Below are 20,893 nucleotides of genomic sequence, written 5' to 3'. Positions count from 1 at the left end.
GAATGCTCTCATACTCAATAAAAATGTTGAATCCTACCAAGTTATTAGCTTCTATATCTTGTAGCAATGAATTCAATTGGTTGGTTGATTAGGGAAAGGGGAAGGTTTTAAAAAATCCTTTCACCAGTTTTAAGTGTGTTGCTTTTTTATTTCATTGGATGATCTCCTGTTCTTATATTATGGGAGAGGGAAAATAGGAGCATCGTATTTTCTCTCTTGCATTATTTTAACACTGATGATATACCACCTTCCTTTACAGATGACAATGGAAAGTCCAGAGGATCAGCTTTTTGAAGCTCAAAAGCAGCACTTGGTCCAATAAAAGATATTACCTGCCCTATCTTGTGTCTCAATAGAAAACACTTCAGAAATATAAACTTCTATACAACTTGAACTGCAGGTGGCTTGTGTTTAAATTAAACTATTTAATTTCACTACTAAATCTCTAATTTGAGAATTTACATCCAGCACAGTCCAACTCAGGAGACAAAATACTGAGAACTTAAAAGACAATAATGAACTTTGAGTGACATTAACATAAATGTGGATTTCACTTTAAACTGCCCTGCAGTATCCTCAACCTGACAGGCCTCCCCTGTACGTAAAGGTTATCTGTTGTCTTAGAACATGCTGCATTCATCCATTACAATATCAAATATATACACCAAAAATCAGATGAACCCACTGTAGCAGAGGAGACACAATATCACTCCTGAAATTTGTTAGCTGAACTAGGCAACTTCCCATTTTCACTACTATGTTCGTACCAATGTTGTTCTTCATTGCAGCTACTTGTAGTTGGGAGTGCCCAGAGTGTAACAAGTCATTTTCTCTATACCACCATCCCATATTCAGAAGAGTACAGAAGGAGAGGAGGGGGGAAGCAAAGAGCAGAGAAGTATGGTATCTGTGAAGTAAGAGACCAATTCATCCATCTCCCGCTCAATTATTTGTTTTTGCACCACAGTCTTATAAGAATAAAGGGAAGAACATCATTTTCAACAGAAAAAACAGAAGCAAAACCAAGTCCAGTTTGGTTCCTGAATTGAGTACAGATACTGTAAATAAATACAGAAATTCACAACAAGAGGAAATGTATGCAACTCTTTGTTTCTGTAAGATTGCACCAACTGAGAAGGAAAGAAACCTCAGTCTTAAGGTTTTTAGATAAGAAGCTTAAATCAAAGGAGCAAAGTATAGCTGCAGCCAAAGCACTTTAAAACTCTGGGTTTGGTTAGAGGTATAACTGAACAACTACATTTTAAAAGAAAATGTGTTACATTAATAACTGAGGTCATGATGTCAAATATTATTAAAAATGTATACTATCCTGCTTACTGATTTCCAAATGCTACCTCCTTGATATTTTTATCTTCTCATATTTGCTTAGTTGTCATCCAAATTAAGGGATTAACAAGCTCCTCTACAAAAACAGTATATGTTTAATACTAACATGTAAATAATGCCCCAAAATAATTGCTTCACTGAGTATCCCAAAAAACACATTTTTACTTTAAAGAGTTATTAAAATGTTTACAAACACTATAATTTTACGAAAAACTTGTTACCATTGAAATTACTTGCTGCTCAACTGTCTTACCTGAGGTATGTGCCATATATGAAGAACAATGACATCATTACTCCATTTAAAAGAAAGATCACAGCAACATAAAAGGAAGCAGGGTCTCCCAATCCTAACAAACAGCAATTAACATACAGATATTGACAAAAATATACTAAAATAGGACAGATTTTATATGTGTATATTCTAGCAACAAAAAGTCAGAATAACACGTTATATAGCATGTAACCTTACTACATGTCTATCGAGAAAAATAAAAATAATTTATCTTTTGATATCTCCAAGCTAACACAGGGAGTAGGGAAGAGGAATGCACCACCAGAAAAACGTGTGAATCAGATGCAATCTCAAGGCATTCAAAAATAAAAAGTGAGCTCTTTTCTCCTACAATAAAGGCAATTTAAAAAAGAGCCATGTTCAATCCATAAGGGGTGGCAAGGAAAAGATGACACCCGGGTCTGCAGACATTATTCCCTACATGCTGAAAACATAGGAGGGAATTTCTTCAAAACTGAGGATGAATTGGCTGGCATGTATGGAAGCCCTGATAAGCATCAATATACTGCCTCTTAAAGAAGTTAGGAGAATAATTCAAAATATCTTGCTTTTGATTAAGTTAGATAAAAAGTGAACTGTGCAGACTCTGAACAGAGCCCTTATTTTTTGGGGTAGCTTAAGAATAATGAAGCATTAAAACAGTTACAGCAAAAGTGAATTAGGTTTCTCTTAATATAGGGCAGTTCATACGTGCACAAATCCCACAATATATATTTACAATTCAAACTAATCCATTAACTTTTTATTCCATTACCAGTAGTTTTAACCTTTACATTTATTTTAAAAACAAAGAATACACCTCTTAAGGTAAAATTGGATTTAAAGTCTGTTCCATAAAAGTTTTTAAAGATTTTTTTAATTAAATGTGAATCTGATTTATACAGCTCAGTTAAATTATAGCATATTTCTAAATTTCAAAAGACAAAATGAAAAGGTTGTTTTACAAGACACCTTTTATACTTAAGGTATTATAAAAAGCTTTATCACACATTATCAAGCACGTTCCTCCACATCTGAAATAGCACTTGGTCATGCCTGAGCTCTGGGAACTAAAGATCAGATACAAGATCCTCACATCCATCCCAGCCCATTTAAACTGGGTGAAAGATCCAGATTACCCCAGGGGAGGATTCCCCCAGTGCAATCACTATGGAAGACACTATGGAAGGCTGCCTTCTGAAATTCCCTCACAAGCACTGGTGTATGGAACATGTAGAGGGCAGGGCCGCAGCACTGCAGATATTTGAGTAGCACTGTCACTCAGACGGCAACCCAGGGAGGCTGCCTAACTTACACAGCCCCAAAGGCTTGTCTAAATTATGTCAGGGGCCACTGTGGCCCTCAGAACAACCCAGGATTGGGAGGGCTCAAAGATGGCTTAAAACCAATTTAGGCTTGTCACTACAACAGTTGCTTGAGTTAGTACACTTGATTTACTGCACTCAAGCTAGCCTAGCTCAAGTGAGATGGACCGAAATGCGACACATTCCATTTACACAATCTAATTTGGTTAGCAGCTGAGGAATTACAATTCGAACTGCTGCATGCCCACTATATTACCAACTCCCATGTCCGCAGCATTGCAGCTTCAACTCATCCTCTTCAACAGGCAATTCGCTCAAGCTACACATTTTTGCACATGGATGAGAGTTGGGTTAGGGGCAAAACTCAAGTTATAGCTCAAGCTAGTGCTGCAGTGAAGACAAGCCCCTAGTCCTCACTACCTGGATTACAAGTTCTGTGCTATACCTCTACGAGGCACAGCACAAAATCCCTCCTTTTCCATGTATTTCATATACTATGTTGCAAAATTAGCTAAAACACAGGCTTAACTAAATGAAAATGAGCCAGTGATGAACACACATTAACCAAAATACATGCAAAACCACAAGAATATACTAGGGGAAAAAAACTTGCCTTCACAGCTTTCAACAGGACTAAGCCCTTCTCCTCTGTTTACAGTCCAGCATGTCTTGGTCTGAAGACCAATAAAATCCATTACCCCTGTGTATATGCGGTACCAGCTGGCGAGGACCACCTGTGTAGAAAATAGGATTTGAAGTTTAAGTAGGAACTTAGATTTACAGATTATCTCAATACCTACGGCAACCTTTCAAACAGCCAGGAACTAGTAAAATGCCATGACAGTGTTTCCAAGACTCTACATTTTTAATTTCTACAAAACTAAGGGTTTTTGAGATGATTCACTCTGAATACCCAACATAGCTCTATTGCTCAGCATTAGTCTTAACACTATACCTGCTTAACATCAGAAGTCTATATACCCCCATCAACCTAAGGCAGTGCTTCTCAACTTTTCCAGACTACTGTACCCCTTTCAGGAGTCTGATTTGTCTTGCGTACTCCAAAGTTTCACCTCAATTAAAAATACTTGCTTACAAAATCAGACATAAAAATACGCAAGTGTCGCAGCACACTATTGCTGAATAATTGCTTACTTTCTCATTTGTACCACGTAACTATAAAAATCAGTTGGAGTATAAATATTGTACTTACATTTCAGTGCACAGCATATAGAGCAGTATAAACAAGCCATTGTCTGTATGTATGACATTTTAGTTTATAGAGATTTCGCTAGTGCTTTCTATGTAGGCTGTAGTAAAACTAGGCAAATATCGAGATGAGTGGATATATCTCCGGGAAGATCTTTACATACCCCTGGTTGGGAACCACTGTATTCAGAACCATGTAGGAATTGGTATATTTGAACATTTTATGGAAGGAGCTCTATGAGCCAACTTTGCTTAGCAGATGTCTCTCAGATGGTCCCAAATTTTTCCCACAAAGTTGGCAAAGCACACATAGAGCAAGCTGTCAAACAAAGTATCCAAATACCCTATTTACACCCCTCTAATACAAGATCAAATTCATCTGACCAGGAAACCTCTAGATATCTGATACAGAGAGATGGTTAACATGAAACTGAGACATCTCTTTAGGGAAAATAATCACACAGACATGAAAAACTGCATAATGTTCTTTATGGATCACTAAGTAAGGAGAACACGATAAGGCTACCTCTTGGCATGGCCAGAATAACAGTAATGGACAAATCCTAAGTTTTGTATTAGTTTTTACTCCCTTCTTACTCAAGCTAATTCCTATAGAGTGAATTGGAATTTATCTTACTAAGGACCTCAGAATTTGCAATACCACCACACTTCCATAGTGCTGTCTTCCATTCAAAGATCTTAATGCATTTTACAACCAAGAATGAATTAAGCCTCAACACTCCTGAGAGATAAGAAATAGATTTTCTATCTGTAAAATGGGGATAATACTAAGGCACAAAAGTCAAGGCAAGACAAAGTCTGGCTGAACTGAGAACAGAACCTAGGCTACTCATCACTGAGATCTGTGCTTTAATTACAAGTGACCTTTAAATCACAAGGCTATCATTTATCCAATTGCCATCACAAAGAACATCTAAACTGACTAGAGGAAAAGCAAATTCTGAAGTGCAAGAATGTCAGGCACACTCATAATTAAAGTTCCAAACAATGAGAACTGTGACTTAACATAAGAGGTAGTTGAAAGAAAGTTGCACTTCAGGGATGAATCCTGGCCCCACTGACGTCAAGAGGAGTTCTGCCACTGACTTCAGAGGAGATAGGATTTTAGCACAGGTTCCCCTTTTGTATCTCCTTTGTATGCACCAGAAGAAACAAATCAACTTACATTCTTAAAAAGGACATTTCTCTTTTTCAGCCCTCCTTGCAGAAACCTGAGGCTTGTGGGAATTAGATTCCTTAGCTACCAACTCTAATGTCTCTCAAAGGACTAAATGGTCGACCAGACCTTAAAGAGCCACTGATATACTTTTGTCATGAAGCATGTCATCCGCTAATGTTACTGAGTGCCACTGCACACTCAATAAATACTACAGAGGAGATTCTCAAACACCCTTGGTGAGGTAAGTATCTTAGTTAGGCTCCTTTGAAAATTCTGTCTGACAGACCCTGCTGTTTCATCAATACTTCACAAGAAATTCTATTTAAGTTGTAAATGACCTTTATCAGGAATAAACTCTTGAGTCCATTCAAGGGCTGCACTAGTTTTAATTATTAGACACAGCTACTCATGTACCTGGTACTAAACACTAACAATATTCTTGTCAAAGGCTTCCTTAGATGACATGGCTAATTATAAAGGCTACATTTTAGTCACTGGTATTTTTAGTAAAACTCATGGACAGGTCATGGGCAATAAACAAAAATTCACGGCCCATGACCTGTCCATGAGTTTTACTATACACCCCTGACTAGGGTTTGGTTTTTTGTTTTTTTTTTGGGGGGGGGGGGCGAGAGGCTTCCCATGGGTGCCACGGGAGGGCAGCCCAGGTGCTGGGCGGGGGGGGGGGGGGGGGGGAATCAGGCGGCGCATGGCCAGGACCCTTGCTGGTGCTGGAGGGAGAGGGGGCACAGTGGTGCTCAGCCTGGGACCCCAACTGGTGCTGGGAGTGGGGTGGGGGCTGGCGGGGCCTGCAGGCTCCGTACCTGGCTCTGTGCCTCCCCCCTCCCAACAGCAGCAGAGTTTGGGTGTGGGAAGAGAGCAGGGGGTTGGGGCACGGGACAGGGTGAGGCGCACTCTGGGTGGCGCTTACCTGGGGGGGGCTGTTCAAAGCCCACCTCACACCGTCCCGTGCCCCAACCCCCTCCCACACCCAAACTCTGCTGCTGGGGGGAGGGGGGCAAGACTGGTGTGACTGACGCAGGTACTGCCTGAACCGCCCCTGAGCCAGGCGCATTGGCTGCTGCAAAAGTCATGGAGGTCACGGAATCTGTGACAAACTCGCAGCATTACTTATGATTGATGTAAATGGAGGAAAATTAGATGCAGGAAAACTGCTGTGTCAATCACACATCTATAGCCTCTTAGCTACCTGGACCACATTCAAATACTTCGTCAATGAAAGCTTGGGATCTGGGTTATGCCAACAAGATTCCAAAAGGATCTACATTTCTTGAACTGTAGCCTATTCATGCTCTTATAGCATGGCCACCACTGTGTATCTGATTGACCCTGGTCTTGATGTCCTCATTTATGATACTTATTTGCCATCTTTCATTTTAACCACTAATTGCAGATTAAGTATACACATTTGATCGGGTAGGCTCAACTTTGCTAGGTCACTCTTTAGCTGAAGTCAAAATTCTCTACTGCTTCAGAATGAAAGGAACTTTGTATCACTCAAGCAGAACAGTGTATAAATGTTATACACTGGCATATTTTGTAACCAAAGGAGGGGGAAAATTGTATGAGGAATAAGGTTCCTATTCTGTATATAAGCTAGATTCATAAAAAACTTGATTTAGTCAGCTGATGAAATAGTCTCAAATATTAGTAAATACAAAGTAATAGCAGGCAGTGTGCCCTAAGAGATCCATGTTTTGCATTTATTTCTCAACACAGAAGTCAAACTATGATTCATAGATCAAGGTCAGAATCTAATCTAACCTCCTGCGTACCACCAGCCAAAAATCCTCACTCGGTGATCTCTGCATCAAGCCAATAAAGAATTGTTATTTACTCTATAGTAATTGTGGTCCTTTGAGATATGTTGTTCACATGCACAACCTGCTCACCAACGGTGCCTCCTAAACGGTTTCTTAAAGAAACTGTTGGTGATGTGAAAGAAACAGGTTACCCTGAAGTTAAGCAGCATCACCAACCTGCCAGTCTTCAGGAGAGGGAAGAAAACAAGGGAAGAATGAAAACAGATTGCAACTGAAGAGTGGAAAATTAAGGTGTGAAAAATGCCTACAGTTTGATTGACTGCTGCCTGCTTGAAATCAGTTAGGGGGTACACCCCAGAGGAAACCAAATCATAGAAACATATAATAGCTACCTAATTTAAACAAAGAAGTTACCATACAATACTTAAATTCAGTTACAATATAATTAAATGTATATTTCAGGGAAGATTTCTTTCTGCCCTATAGCAGTATCACTCTTTTCAGCACAATTTTTACTTTCTAAATAAAACACTAGGACAGGGATCGGCAACCTTTGGCATGCGGCCCGCCAGGGTAAGCCCCCTGGCAGGCTGGGCCAGTTTGTTTACTTGCCGTTTCTACAGGTTCAGCCGATCGCAGCTTCCACTGTCCGCGGTTCGCCGTGCCAGGCCAATGGGGGCTGCAGAAAGTGGCGCAGGCTGAGGGATGTGCTGGCCGCCGCTTCCCGCAGCCCACATTGGCCTGGAGTGGCAAACCGCGGCTAGTGGGAGCCGCAATTGGCTGAACATGCGGACGCGGCACGTAAACAAACCGGCCCGGCTCGCCGGGAGCTTACCCTGGCAGGCCGCATGCCAAAGGTTGCTGATCACTAGGACATTAACCAGAGTTTTCACAGAAACAGGTACTCCTTTCAAAATATGGCTTACCTCTGGATAAAGATTGAACCTTTTTAACGTGTTAATCACCAGAGGATATTCAGTTAGTTTATCATTCATAATCATCCACATTCCATTCCAAAATGATGGTGCTTCAACAATCGTCTTGAAATAGGAATAATAAAGGCCCTAAAAGGATGCATAATTTAGCAGAAATTAATCAGGTAGTACCATTTGTATTGTCCTACATAAGATTCCTTCTTTTAAGCGGAATTCATTATTATAAGACTCAGACAAAGCTAGTAAGCACAACTACACAATTTTCCAAGTTTCTTCATGTTAGTACCATTTCGAAACTCAGTTGGGCAAAACACCCAGAGAACTTCCATTTTGTCTCAAAAGAAGCATGAAATACTATAGAGAAAGGTAGTTAAAAATATTCCATGCAGTTAGGACATATGTTTCATTAACAAAGTGACAGAGAAACCGGTAAATGGGGGTAAATGTTCACTTTTTAAATGTGTGCTTCATTAAATTAGTAACTTTATAAAGTTATGAAATAGGGTATTTAAAATTTTACATATTTTATTGTATATTAGGTCACAATATCATGTTTAAAATAAAATATATTTGAAACCCATTTGAAAGGGAACTCAATTTATATATGAAATTGGTACCTCAAAATTAACATATAAATATATGTTACTTATAAAGTATTTGTATGTGTTATTTTTTCTTGCTGTGGAATTTTGGAAATTATAAGATCAATTATTCCAGACAAGTTTTAAAGACTGCAGTGTCGCTTTTTATTTAAATTATTTAGAAGAAAAAAAGATCTAACCATTTCAGTGCGAAAAGCCATCTCTCTTTCCAGCGTTGAAAGGTGAGAAAAATGACGGTCATTTTCAAAAAGAGTTGTAATATGACACCTGCATGAACAAAACCTATTCAGTTTCAATTTTCAGGTTTTGAAACCAGTACTGATTTATACACACTAGGAAACTTTTAGTAAATATTTTCACATCAGAAAACACAGCAGACCTAATGCAGCTACTTGTAATTCAGTCTGCTGTTGTACTGATGATTACTTTCCAGTCTCCTCTCTTCACACTATCCATTTTAAGTGAGTTAACTAAAATAAAGAGAATGTGAATCTACAAGGGTCTCTTGCAATACCATTAAAAAGGGATTTTTTTTTAAAAATCAAATGCATATATAAAAAATATTTTATAATAAAGTGCAAGAGACACGTGGATCGAAAGCTAAGTGCTCTTAGAATGAGCAAATCTGACTTCAGGGAAGGAAATTCTGATGTATGCCTACCAAATCAGTGAAAGATTAAAAAAGTGGAGCAAATGCTGCAATTAAATGGAAGTACTTTATATTTGCCCAGGGAAGTTTTCCCTGCTCAATGCTTTTTACTAAAGTACAATTATGTACCAGTATGAGGATATCAAACGGTGATTTTAATCTTAAAAAAGGATACAGATCGTGAGGGGGGAAAAAAAAAACCCCACTTGCCAGAGGAAATATATATTTTGCCTCTGCAAGCATGCTGAGTAGGGTTGGCTCCTTCTCTGGAAGAGAGGGGAGAAGAAAGGAACAGAACAGCCAAGTGACTCTATCCCTTTATTAGGAGGAGGGGGGTTGCAAGAAACACAGCACTAGATACTGTTAGTTTCGGGGGGTTTGTTATGGGTTTTGGTGGACTGTTTTTTTGTTTTGGTTTTTTTTGGAGGAGGGAAGAAGGAGGGCTAGGGGAGCAGAATGGCTGGAGTTGCTAAATTTTTTTCCACAGATACGTAGAAAAGCAGTCACTGATCCTTTCACAGATATTGCTCCTTTTAAAAGTGGGGAGTGAGACCTGGAGCTGAGGTCTTAGGAAAAACAGTAGTAACTGGGAGGCCAAGAGCCTACTGTGCACACAAGAGAGCAAGAAGAAGCAGAGAAGCCCTGACAAGAGGCAAAATGGGATACAGAATTAGTACATTTATTAATGGGCAGAATTAAATAGGGAACAGAAAGGATTTATTTGGGGGCCCTCATAACTGACTGGAGGATAGGAAGGAGTACCAGTGAAAATATGCATGGCTTTGAGGGTCACAGCCATATAGGTATTTTTCACCCAGACAGTAGACTTCGCCCTTGGTCAAAAAGTTTAGGGGGAAATCTTTCAAGTCCAGAATCACAAAAACAGAACAACTCTATGTTAAAGATGATGACTTTCACTGAAAGATATGACGATAATGGATAAATTAGTCACCCCAGTGGCTTATCTATCTATCCATCCATCCATATATATGATGCTTCCCGTTGTTTTAAAACGGTAATATTTCTAATTACTTATATCAACCTTAAGCCAATAAAAATAATCTTACCAGTGTAAAACTCCTGCTAAAGCAGCTGTTTTAAAAAAAAAAAAAAAAAGGGAGGTAAGTGTCTTCATTATCAAACATTTAAACTTAAAAAATGTTCTTTAAAATAATTACAGAACAGTTATCATGGGCTTGCACACTGTGCTCAACTCGGCTTCTAGGAGAAGGAAGGATAGGAGTAACCTGTGCTGCTTTTGAGATGAACTTTTTTGGCCAACACTTAAGCATCTGGAATTAAATGGACAGTATTAATACATAATACTTCAATACATACCATGGATCATTCAAATGGACCAATTAGAATTCAAGCCATTTACTTCAAAAGGCAAGAAAGAAAAATAATAAGCTGTAAAAGCCAAATGTCACATCTAACTTGCTGACACAGTACACTTTATACATCTAAGACAGCAATACTAGTCAGATTTTTTTAAAGTAATATATTCTACCGTTAGCATCTTGTATGTCACAAAATACCTTGCATTGAACAAAAACTAGATGCAAAACAGTCTGTATGACTAAAGGAAAATACATATACATTGTGCTTGTTTTATGTTGAAGAAAAATGTTACTTACAATTACTATGAAAATCTGTAATATAAATGTCACAGAAAAACATTCCTTCCCCAGCAAACAAAATGCAGCTGAAAAAACATTTATCTGACAATGACGTTACATGCAGCTTTTAATAAAAACTTAAATATTTGTTTGCTCATATAAAATTTACACTCCATCCTTAAATTTAGAATATTTTTACAAATACTTCTGGAATAAATTACATATAAGGGTAATCTATTAGTCCCGGTCTTATTTTTGAATTAAATTCAATTTTACAGTTTTAGCTTGTCACAGATTTTTGTACTGACAATGTTTACATGCATTCTAGTGGAAAACTGGAAGTTTTGATTGCAAGGGAAGCTATACATAAGGTGTGTCAGCAATGTAACAGCTAATATTTAAATCACCAACAGTATGTTTTAGAGTTAATTATGCTGAGAGGAATGGGGCAGTTCAAAATCCACAAGCTACTACATCAGTCTGTTTGCAAACTCAGTAAGACAACACTGCATTATTGTATATTCAGTTAACCTTAACATGTTTTCTCCTCAACCATGATGGCAAGAAAATTTTGTTTCAGAATCTAAGCTATTACAAAGAGTAGATTCCGTGACGCTGCAGAATGCAAAGGTTTTTGAATATAATTAGACCCACTAACTTAACCTTACATACATCTACAATGAGCAGTGTAAAGAGAAGAGATGCACATAGTTACATACATCCTGTAATTGTTTTTCACAATGCATTAAAGCCAATTTTACAGTATTTCAATTTTAAAACTGAAATTAATTACATATTAAAACAAAGCACTGAAATTGTGTTTCACTTCCATCAAAGGTACTATATATATTTCATACAGAAGCATATTCTTTAATTCAGCAGAAAAAATACATTCACTCACATTAGGTTTTACAATAATTTCTTATAGCTCTTTTTTTCAACTTCACAAATGCCATTCTTTATTGTGTGTTTATGATGAAACTATGTCAATAATATCATGCTTGCTTGCAGTCATTACCTCCATATCTGCATTTCAAAAGGTGGTGAGAGCAATTTTGCTCTCTTACACCATTGTAACTTGAGTAGCTTCCTTGACTTTAGTGGAATTATTCCAGATTTACACAAATGTTTTCCATTTACAGATCTGGCCCAGGATATTTTAAATTACATCAGAAATATATACTTAGTATATTTATAAAAAAGGTCACCTTAGTGTAACTTGTGAGAAGTTCAAGGAGATTAGAGAGGCTATAAAAATAAAAAACTCAACAATGGGAGATTTCAACTATCCCCATATTGACTGGGTACATGTCACCTCAGGCTCAGGGCAGGATATAGAGACAAGTTTCTTGATGCCTTAAATGACTGCTTCTTGAAGCAGCTTGTCCTGGAACCCACAAGATGAGAAGCAATTCTTGATTTAGTCCTAAGTGGAGCACAGGATCTGACCCAAGAGGTGAATATAGCTGAACCACTTGGTAATAGTGACCATAACATAATAAAATTTACCATACCTGTCGAGGGGGGAAACACCACACCAGTCCACCATGGTAGCGTTTAATTTCAGAAAGGGGAACTACACAAAAATGAGGAAACTAGCTCAACAGAAATTAAAAGGTACAGTGCCAAAAGTGAAATCCCTGGAAGCTGCACGGAAACTTTTTAAAGACACCATGTGGTGAGGTGGTGTGGTTCCCTGCCGCCCCGGAGAGAAACAAGCCCCTCCAGACACCAGAGTGGGTGGAGCCAGGGAGCTCTGAACCCACACCCCAGAGGGTCAGGCGTTGCCCCGGAAAGATAAAAGCCCGACCTCAGGGCTCACTGGGGAGGCAGCTGGCAGGGAGGCCAGACACCTCCAGCCTAGCTCGCAAATGGGAAAGCCCAGCGGCCTGCAGAAAGCCCAAGGACTGGCCCAACCTGCCCCACGCCAGCTACCCAGAGGAGTTGCCAAGTCTACCCCTGGCCAGCTATCCCGAGGATCCCATGGTGCTGGACCCCCCTGAGGACCTCACCCTGACCCAGGTACCTCAAGAGGGGGAGTCTGGAAGTAGCCTGGGGGCAGCCGACCCTAGTCTGGCTGCAGCACTGCCAGAACCCATGTCAGTGTGTTGTGGCCAGGATCCCCACTGACACACCAGCGGGTCTTCTGCCGCTGCTAGGGCACCGGGCTGGGATGCAGTGGAGTGGGAGGGCCTGTGTCCCCCGGCCACCCAACTCGTGGGTGGCAGTCTCCCCTTCTCCCAGGCCCTTTGGAACCTAGGGCCTGGGCCTACTGTTTATATACTGTTGTTGCTCAGCCCTGCCTGAGCGCCTGACTCACCAGTGCCCTGCCCTGACCCAGGGCCTGGGCTTACTGTTGTATTTCCACCTTCACAAAGGCCACGGAGGAAGGCTCATGTAGTCGGACTAATTCCCGGCAAGACCTATTCCCCAATTTGGTGAGGCGGTGGGGTTCCCTGCCGCTCCGGAGAGAGACAAGCCCTGGCTAACCTCTCTACACACCCTAATAGAGGTTGAAATTAAATGTATACCTCAAATTAAAAAGCAGAATATGAGGACCAAAAAAAGTGTCACTGTGGCTAAACAATGAAGTAAAAGAAGTAGTTAGAGGCAAAAAGGCATCCTTTAAAAAGTGGAATCCTCTCGAGGAAAATAGAAAGGAGCATAAACTCTAACAAATGAAGTGTAAATATATAATTAAGAAGGCCAAAAAAGAATTTGAAGAACAGTTAGCCAAAGACTCAAAAAGTAACAGCAAAAAAAATTAAATACATCAGAAGCAGGAAGCCTGCTAAACAACCAGTGGGGCCACTGGACGATCGAGATGCTAAAGGAGCACTGAAGAGCCATTACGGAGAAACTAAAGGAATTTTTTGCATTGGTCTTCACAGCTTAAGATGTAAGGGAGATTCCTCAACCGGAGCCATTCGTTTTAGGTGACAAATATGAGGAACTGTCCAAGATTGAGGTGTCATTAGAGGTGGTTTTGGAACAACTGGATAAATTAAACAGTAATAAGTGACCAATATCTGATGGTATTCACCTAAGAGTTCTACAATTTCACATTTGAGTTCCTTCAGAACTACTAATTGTGGTATGTAACCTATCATTTAAATCTGCTTCTGTAGCAGATCAGCGGAGCATAGCTAATGTGTTGCCAATTTTTTTTAAAAAAAGCTCTAGAGGCAATCCCTGCCATTACAGGCCAGTAAGCCTAACTTCAATACCAGGAAAACTTGTTGAAACTATAGTAAAGAACAGAATTATCAGACACATAGATGAACACTATTTGTTGCATTTGACGAAGTGGGTATTCACCCACAAAAGCTTACGCTCCAATACGTCTGTTAGTCTATAAGGTGCCACAGGACTCTGCCGCTTTTACAGATCCAGACTAACACGGCTACCGCTCTGATACTATTTGTTGGTGAAGAGTTAATATGGTTTTTGTAAAGAGAAATCGTGCCCCATCAATCTACTAGAATTCTTTGAGTGGGTCAACAAGCATATGGACAAGGGTGATCCACTGGATATAGTGTGTGGGGATTTTCAGAAAGCCTTTGACAAGGTCCCTCATCAAAGGCTCTTAAGCAAAGTAAGCTGTCATGGGATAAGAAAAGGGCAACAAAAATATTAGGGATATGGAACAGCTTCCATATGAGAAAAGATTTAAGACTGGGACTTTTCAGCTTGGAAAAGAGACGACTAAGGGGGGATAAGATAGAGATCTATAAAATAGTGAATGGTGTGGAGAAAGTAAATAAGGAAGTGTTATTTATTCCTTCTCATAACACAAGAACTAGGGGTCACCAAATGAAATTAATAGGCAGCAGGTTTAAATCAAACAAAAGAAAGTATTTGTTCACACAATGCAGTCAACTTGTGGAACTCTTTGCCAGAGGATGTTGTGAAGGCCAAAACTATAATTGGGTTAAAAAAAAGAAAGAAGTTCATGGGGGATAGGTCCATCAGTGGGTACTAGCCAGGATGGGCAGGGATGCTGTCCCTAGTTTCTGTTTTGCCAGAAGCTGCAAATAGGTGATAGGGGTAAACCATTAATGATTACCTGTTCTGTTCATTCCCTCTGAAGCACCTGGCATGGGCCGCTGTTGGAAGACCGGATACTGGGCTAGATGGACTTTGGTCTGACCCAGTATGGCCATTTTTCTGTTCTCCTGTTGTAGTGCTTTTAATGCTCTTATTTGGAATATTAAAAAAACACCCAATGCTCCATTCTTCAAAGATTTATGCACATACTAAATCTTTGAGCTCAACAGAACTATTTGGTTGCTTAATGGGACAACATCCATGCTTAACGGTAAGCACATATACACATTTTTTCAAGATTTAGAAATAATTATGTAAAAGGACTCTATTGCAGCAGAACTTGAATGGCATACTAGCATTCAAGCATAAACATGTTAGCATCCAAGCATAAATATGATTTGGGAATGAAGTACTATTGAAAAGGGAAGCCATTCTTAAGTCACAACATTTGGCACAGATCTGCCTCCAGAACAGAGGCTGAGATTTCTTCATACAAGTGTCAAAATGTACTGGTAAATGACTTATGCTTTCAAGAACTCAAGAAGGAATAGCAATCATATTGTAATTTGTTATATTCTGTCTTGAAACTTAATTATGACAAAAGAATAAGGGTGAACTATTTTTCAGGCTCACTATATAAAGATTTATTGAAAATTCAACTGGGTGAGGTTTTCCAAGAGTTCAGCTCCCAGTGAGGCATCTAAATGAAATGACCAGATTTTCCAAAGAAAGGACAATTGAAGCTGCAGGACGCTGAGCACTTTTAGAAGTCCTGCAACTTCATTTAGGTGCCTAAATAGGAGCTGAGCTCTTGTGAAAAATCTCACTCCAATAGTCGGTGCTCAGTACTTTTGAAAGTCTGGCCCTTTCAAGATTAAGATTACAAAATTAAACCAACAAAACTGTAAACCAAGCTTTTGTCAAATGTTCACATTTTAAATCAGATTTTGAAGTAGACCTCACATATTTACATTAGTATGGATTTATATTCTGTAGGAATAAATGGGTATGACATTTATACTTGGACCCATTCACTTGTTAGCACTGGCGTCACGGCCAAATTTCAGCTCTGGAAATAATATTCTGCCTACCTAAATCCCCTCTGAAATTTCAGCTGAACAAAGTATTCGATTCCTGCCTGAAACTGGTTGTTTAGTGTTGTTTAGCCTTTTAAACAACAGTTGTGTTTCAGTCTAAGAGGATGCTGTATGTCATTGGTGAATGAAACGATTTATTGACAATTTACTTATCAATTACGTCGTAATAACTTATAAAAATAGCAAATTTCTTCCTATTTCTCTGATACAATTTCTTCTGGAATCTAGCCAGGTTTAGGAGATATCAGTAAATATCACCCAAAATTTTACAATACATTGAAGTTATTTGGTGTTAAAATAAGATTAAAGATATTTAACAGATAAATAATTTGATGTTTGTTGATTTTACTTTAACTTTAAGATCCAGCATTTTCATTTAACATAGCAAACAGGTATTTTACAATGATTTCCAGTAGTGTGGCAATAAATTTAATTTTTGTCTCACAAGCATAGTATGTCAAGGAATCATCTTCCTCTCCTCCCCCAAAATATAATAAGTTTGATATTATATCCACATATATTTAAATGCTCTTAAGCTAATAATGCTAACTAACAAAGTGTTCCACAGATTACAGTATTGAAGCAATAAAGGTCACAAGCCAGGGCATTTCTTGGAAAATAATGACTGGCTAAAAGAAAGCTGATCACCCTAAACTTCCATCTTAGACCATTAACCTCAGCCAGTTATTAATTTCTCCCACAAGTGTCCTGGAACAATGGCGTTATAAATAAATTAAATTAAAAAATTTGAAAAATATGGGGCTATTTCCCCCTCCTTTTCCAAAGTTACATACTGAACTTGTACACTAACAGAGTAATAATTTGTGTAAGTTGTTAGAGGAAGAGAATGTTTGTATGTTAAGAATCAAAAGACCTAACTGACTGAATAATTAGTAATATATTACAAGTTCCAGGTGCATTTCTAGGGAATTATGAAAAATCAGAAGTGTACACACATATGCACATGTTCATATATATATGCACACCTAATAAAAAGTAACAAGTATCAGTCAAATACAAATACATTTTTTTTAATTTGTATTTTAGCTTGCATAAAGGATTTTATTATTGGCTTAACTGTGCTCTCATTTAAGTCAACACTAAACATTACTGTCAAGCATCAGAGAGGTAGCTGTGTTAGTCTGGATCTGCAGAAGTGGTAAAGAGTCCTGTGGCATCCTACGAAGCGCGTATTCACCCACGAAAGCTTATGCTCCAATACATCTGTTAGTCTATAAGGTGCCACAGGACTCTTTACCACTAAACATTATTGCAAATCCCATCCTAGATGTTTATTTGTGAGAGTGAGTGGTTGTGCGTGCACAGGCACCAGAGATACAATGCAATAGGAATGATAACTAACATGCAAAGAAGCATGAGGTTTCCCCCCTAAATTACATTCCAGACAAACTCTGATATAGTACATTTTTATAAAGCAGTGAGACCTTAAGAACTGGTATGTTTGCCTCCTTACCTAGGATAAAAGTGAACCATATCTTGCTATCTGCTCTCATGATGAAGGCCCCTTTTCCTTCAATAAATACTGTAAAAAGAAAATAACTGTCTTAGCAGTATTTAGTTTTAAACTTCAAACAATGAAAAGCAAGCTCATTTAAAGAGACTGTTCTCAGGCTGCACCATTAATATTCTACAGCCACCTTGACTTAGCTTCAAAAGAGCTGAGATAAACTGGATGCAGAGTGACTAAACCTATTTAAAAACAAAAATCAAGACTACAATAAATATTTTATTTCTACAGAGTGCCTTAAAAACACTTTGGACAAAAGAGAGAATACTTAACAAAATAGCTTTACATTTGAATTGTACAACTTTCTAGCATAAAGTTTTGACTTTTTTTCTTTTGAACCAACCAACCCCACAGTCCTTCATCAAGGCACAGTCAAGTGCCAGGTAGATTATCCCAACAGCAATGAGGCTAAATAAAATTAACGTTTTTTTAAAAAAGATGTAGTTTCTGATGCTGTATAAATGGTGTGTGATGTCCTGTATTGTTTTCATAAAAACCTTCAACATTATAAGGTTTTTTTTTCTCCTGCTTCCTCACGACTACTTTCAGGGTCCTTTCTCCTTGGGCAATTGACTCTAGAGCTGGAACAGTGAAACTGACCACACACCTCTGACTGCTGTCAACTCCCGTTAAATATACGGAGGGGGGCGGGAGATAGAAACGTTTCCCCCCTACTTTTTCAATTAGAGGGTTACCCTGAAACACAATTGTCAGGCAAACTGGTTTCCACCCTGCCAGCGGCCCTTGGGCAGCGGGGAGCGCTCCCCGAGCAGGGCATGTGAAGGGGGGGGGGGGTTAAAGCCTCTCCTGCCCCAGGGGCTGCGCTGCCTGTCGGGGAGGGTGGCTGTGGCAGCAGCGGCCCAGCAGCACCCCAGTGTGCTGGGGACAGGAGCACGGAGACGTGGCTGGGAGAGGGGCCCCGAGGCTGATGCCCCCTGAGGGGAGCAAATCCCGTTAACCCCGCTTCCCAACGGGGGCACAAGATGGAAGCGGCTTTGTGCACAGCCCCCCGCCCCGCCCCGCCCGCGATCCCGCTCACCTTGGAGCCCGTGTCTCCAGTCCCGGAGCGACCCCTCTTGGCCCAGGCCCAGCATCGCCCTCACCCTCTGGGCCAGGGGGCGGCTGGGCTTCTGGGGCTCGCTCTTGGCCCCTTTCCTCCCGGCTCCTCCCTTCCGCATAGCGCCGGCCCCGTAGGACAGCTGCCTGCCTGGCTGCTTTTGCTGCAGCCCGCGGCCGCTCCTGGGGCTCGCTCCGGGCTGGGGCGCCCCCGCGGCTTGGGGCGGGGGCGGCTGAGCGCCGGGCGGCTTGAGCGGCGACTCTTTGTGTCTGCCTCGGGTTTGCACGACCATCTCGGCATAGTCCCCGCGAGCGGGGGGCGGGACGGGCTACGGGCGACGCCCCGGGGCGGTCACCCGCCGCTCCTGCCCTGCCGAATCTCAATCGCTGGCGCTGGCCCGGGCCGCGCCGCCGGCTCCGCCCCGGAGGCCACGTGGAGCAGGCGGGGCGCCGGGGCCGAGTCTCGCTCGCTCCCTCCCCCCCCCGGCAACGGGCAGCGGGCGTTCTGCGGGGAACTGTCACCGCAACGGCCGGACGCCGGGCCCGCCCGCGCGCCGCCCTCGAGGCCAACGGCTCTGCCCCGCCTTCCTCTCGCTCCACCCCCCCGCTGCTCTGACCCTGACAGCCCGCGCGGCTCTTCCTGCCTTTGCCCCTTCTGCTCCCCTGAGCCTCCTGCCTCACTCGGGCTGCTGGGAAGCTTCTCCGGGTCCCCTGGCTGCCATGAGCCCCTCCTCGGGGCTGCCCCTCTCCTCCTGCCCCACCCCTCTTCCTGGCTCCCTCTTGCTTGGTGGATTTCGTTAAACCCTTTTCTTTGATTCAATAAACTGGGACGGTTTAGGCTTTAGGTTGCTTTTAAATGTCACCTGGGGGCGGGCAGTCTCGCTTTGTTCGCCGGAGCTAAATTGTCAATTGCCCCCCAGCCAACGGAGATGGCTCCCCTGGCCCTCCGCTGCGTGGCTGGCTGTGGTTTACGTGATCTTTTGTTACAGCGATTGCAACAGCCTAGTTATGTCCTCCCACAGCTTTGAGATCTTTGTGCTGTTTCTGAGGGCCAAAGGCTCAACTGGTGTAAATATGCACAGCTCCAAAGAAATCAGTAGAGCTACACCAGCTAAGAGTTTGGACCAGGATTTAAAGTCTCTGGCTTTCATGGCAAAGGATTTTTTTTTTTCAAATGGGTTTCAGTGAGTCATTTTAAGCTTCACTCTCTTTAAAAAAAATCTTACTCATGCAAATTGTCACATCTAGAGAACGCTTTATAGCCTGTACTGTGCTGTAGGACTGGGACACTTGTTGGGGTACCAGAAGACTGTATTAAAGAATATCTGAGTTCTAGGCTTTTTTACTAAGCACTCTGACTCCTTCATTTTGTAGGGGATGGCGAGAGTAGCATAACAGCGGCACACAGTATAACTGATTGCATGGAAACAGGGATAATCCCACATAATGTCTGTCTGGTTGTTGTGTATGTGTACCTCTGGAACCTGAAATACTATTTCACAGCTTTCTAAATCAGTCTTCTTAAGTAAATCACAACAGCTATCACTGCACCTCCTACACCAATAATTACAATTAGGAAGAATTACAATTCCTCTTTCTCTAGAGGCGCAAATATGGCACTACTGTCATAGGAGACTGTGTTGCAGCATAACTCTCCTTCTACATCCCAACTGTGCTTATCTGACCAGGGGACTACTGAGGCCAAATAGTATCAGATCTGAAAACAATGTTAAAATCTATATTGTTTAATTTACATTTTTAGAATAATTAATTAGAACACGGGGCAGGGCCCCCACCCACGAATACATATTCCTTTACTGTAGCTTCTCCCCCAGATTCCTTTCATTGTTTTTCTCTGGTCCCTGATTATTGTCTGTCCTGTAACTTACGTCTACTCCAACCACTTACACTCCTTGGTCCTGTTCTGTATGTTATCTCTGTTCAGTCTATCTTCTGGTCCCCTCTTTCTCTCTCTACTATATCCTTCTGCTTCTGGGTTTTCTACATTTTCTCTGCATTTGTCTTTCCTCTTGATTCTCTTCCTACATTGTTCATGGGTTCCTGCACGTCTCTCCTTCCACATCAGCAGCTTTGCAACCTAAAACTACCAAAACAGTTGCAATTTTCATGTGCTTCTCCTGTTTCCTGAGTATCTTTTAGGAATCTTAATGTTGGAATTCAGAGTTTCAACATCATATTGTTCATCAATAAGTTCCATCAATGCATGATAATATCAGCAGCATG

The 20,893-nt window shown here is 40.9% G+C and overlaps 1 protein-coding gene across 8 annotated transcripts in view; it reads right to left on the bottom strand.

The window, feature by feature from the left end:
- Window positions 1-19,137, bottom strand: part of DPY19L1 (dpy-19 like C-mannosyltransferase 1) — a 135,282-nt gene extending 116,145 nt beyond the window's left edge. For 2 of the 8 annotated variants that reach the window (XR_012157446.2, XM_073332900.2), the window contains exons 1-7: window positions 18,633-19,137; window positions 17,540-17,608; window positions 10,370-10,394; window positions 8,833-8,920; window positions 8,043-8,180; window positions 3,557-3,677; window positions 1,601-1,694 (exon numbers count right to left, since the gene is read on the bottom strand). Coding sequence is in view for 7 of the 8 variants with exons in the window: in XM_073332900.2 (XP_073189001.1) it covers window positions 1,601-1,694; window positions 3,557-3,677; window positions 8,043-8,180; window positions 8,833-8,920; window positions 10,370-10,394; window positions 17,540-17,608; window positions 18,633-18,942 (845 nt within the window). In the remaining variant the exon portion in view is untranslated. The remainder of the gene's footprint in view (window positions 1-1,600; window positions 1,695-3,556; window positions 3,678-8,042; window positions 8,181-8,832; window positions 8,921-10,369; window positions 10,395-17,539; window positions 17,609-18,632) is intronic. The other 6 variants (XM_073332899.2, XM_073332903.2, XM_073332905.2 and 3 more) reach the window with 5 other exon arrangements.
- Window positions 19,138-20,893: the final 1,756 nt, after the last annotated feature.

The sequence above is a fragment of the Lepidochelys kempii genome, chromosome 2 (genome assembly GCF_965140285.1).
Source record: "Lepidochelys kempii isolate rLepKem1 chromosome 2, rLepKem1.hap1, whole genome shotgun sequence".
NCBI lineage: Eukaryota > Metazoa > Chordata > Testudines > Cheloniidae > Lepidochelys > Lepidochelys kempii.
This window is presented reverse-complemented; position numbering and strand designations above follow the sequence as displayed.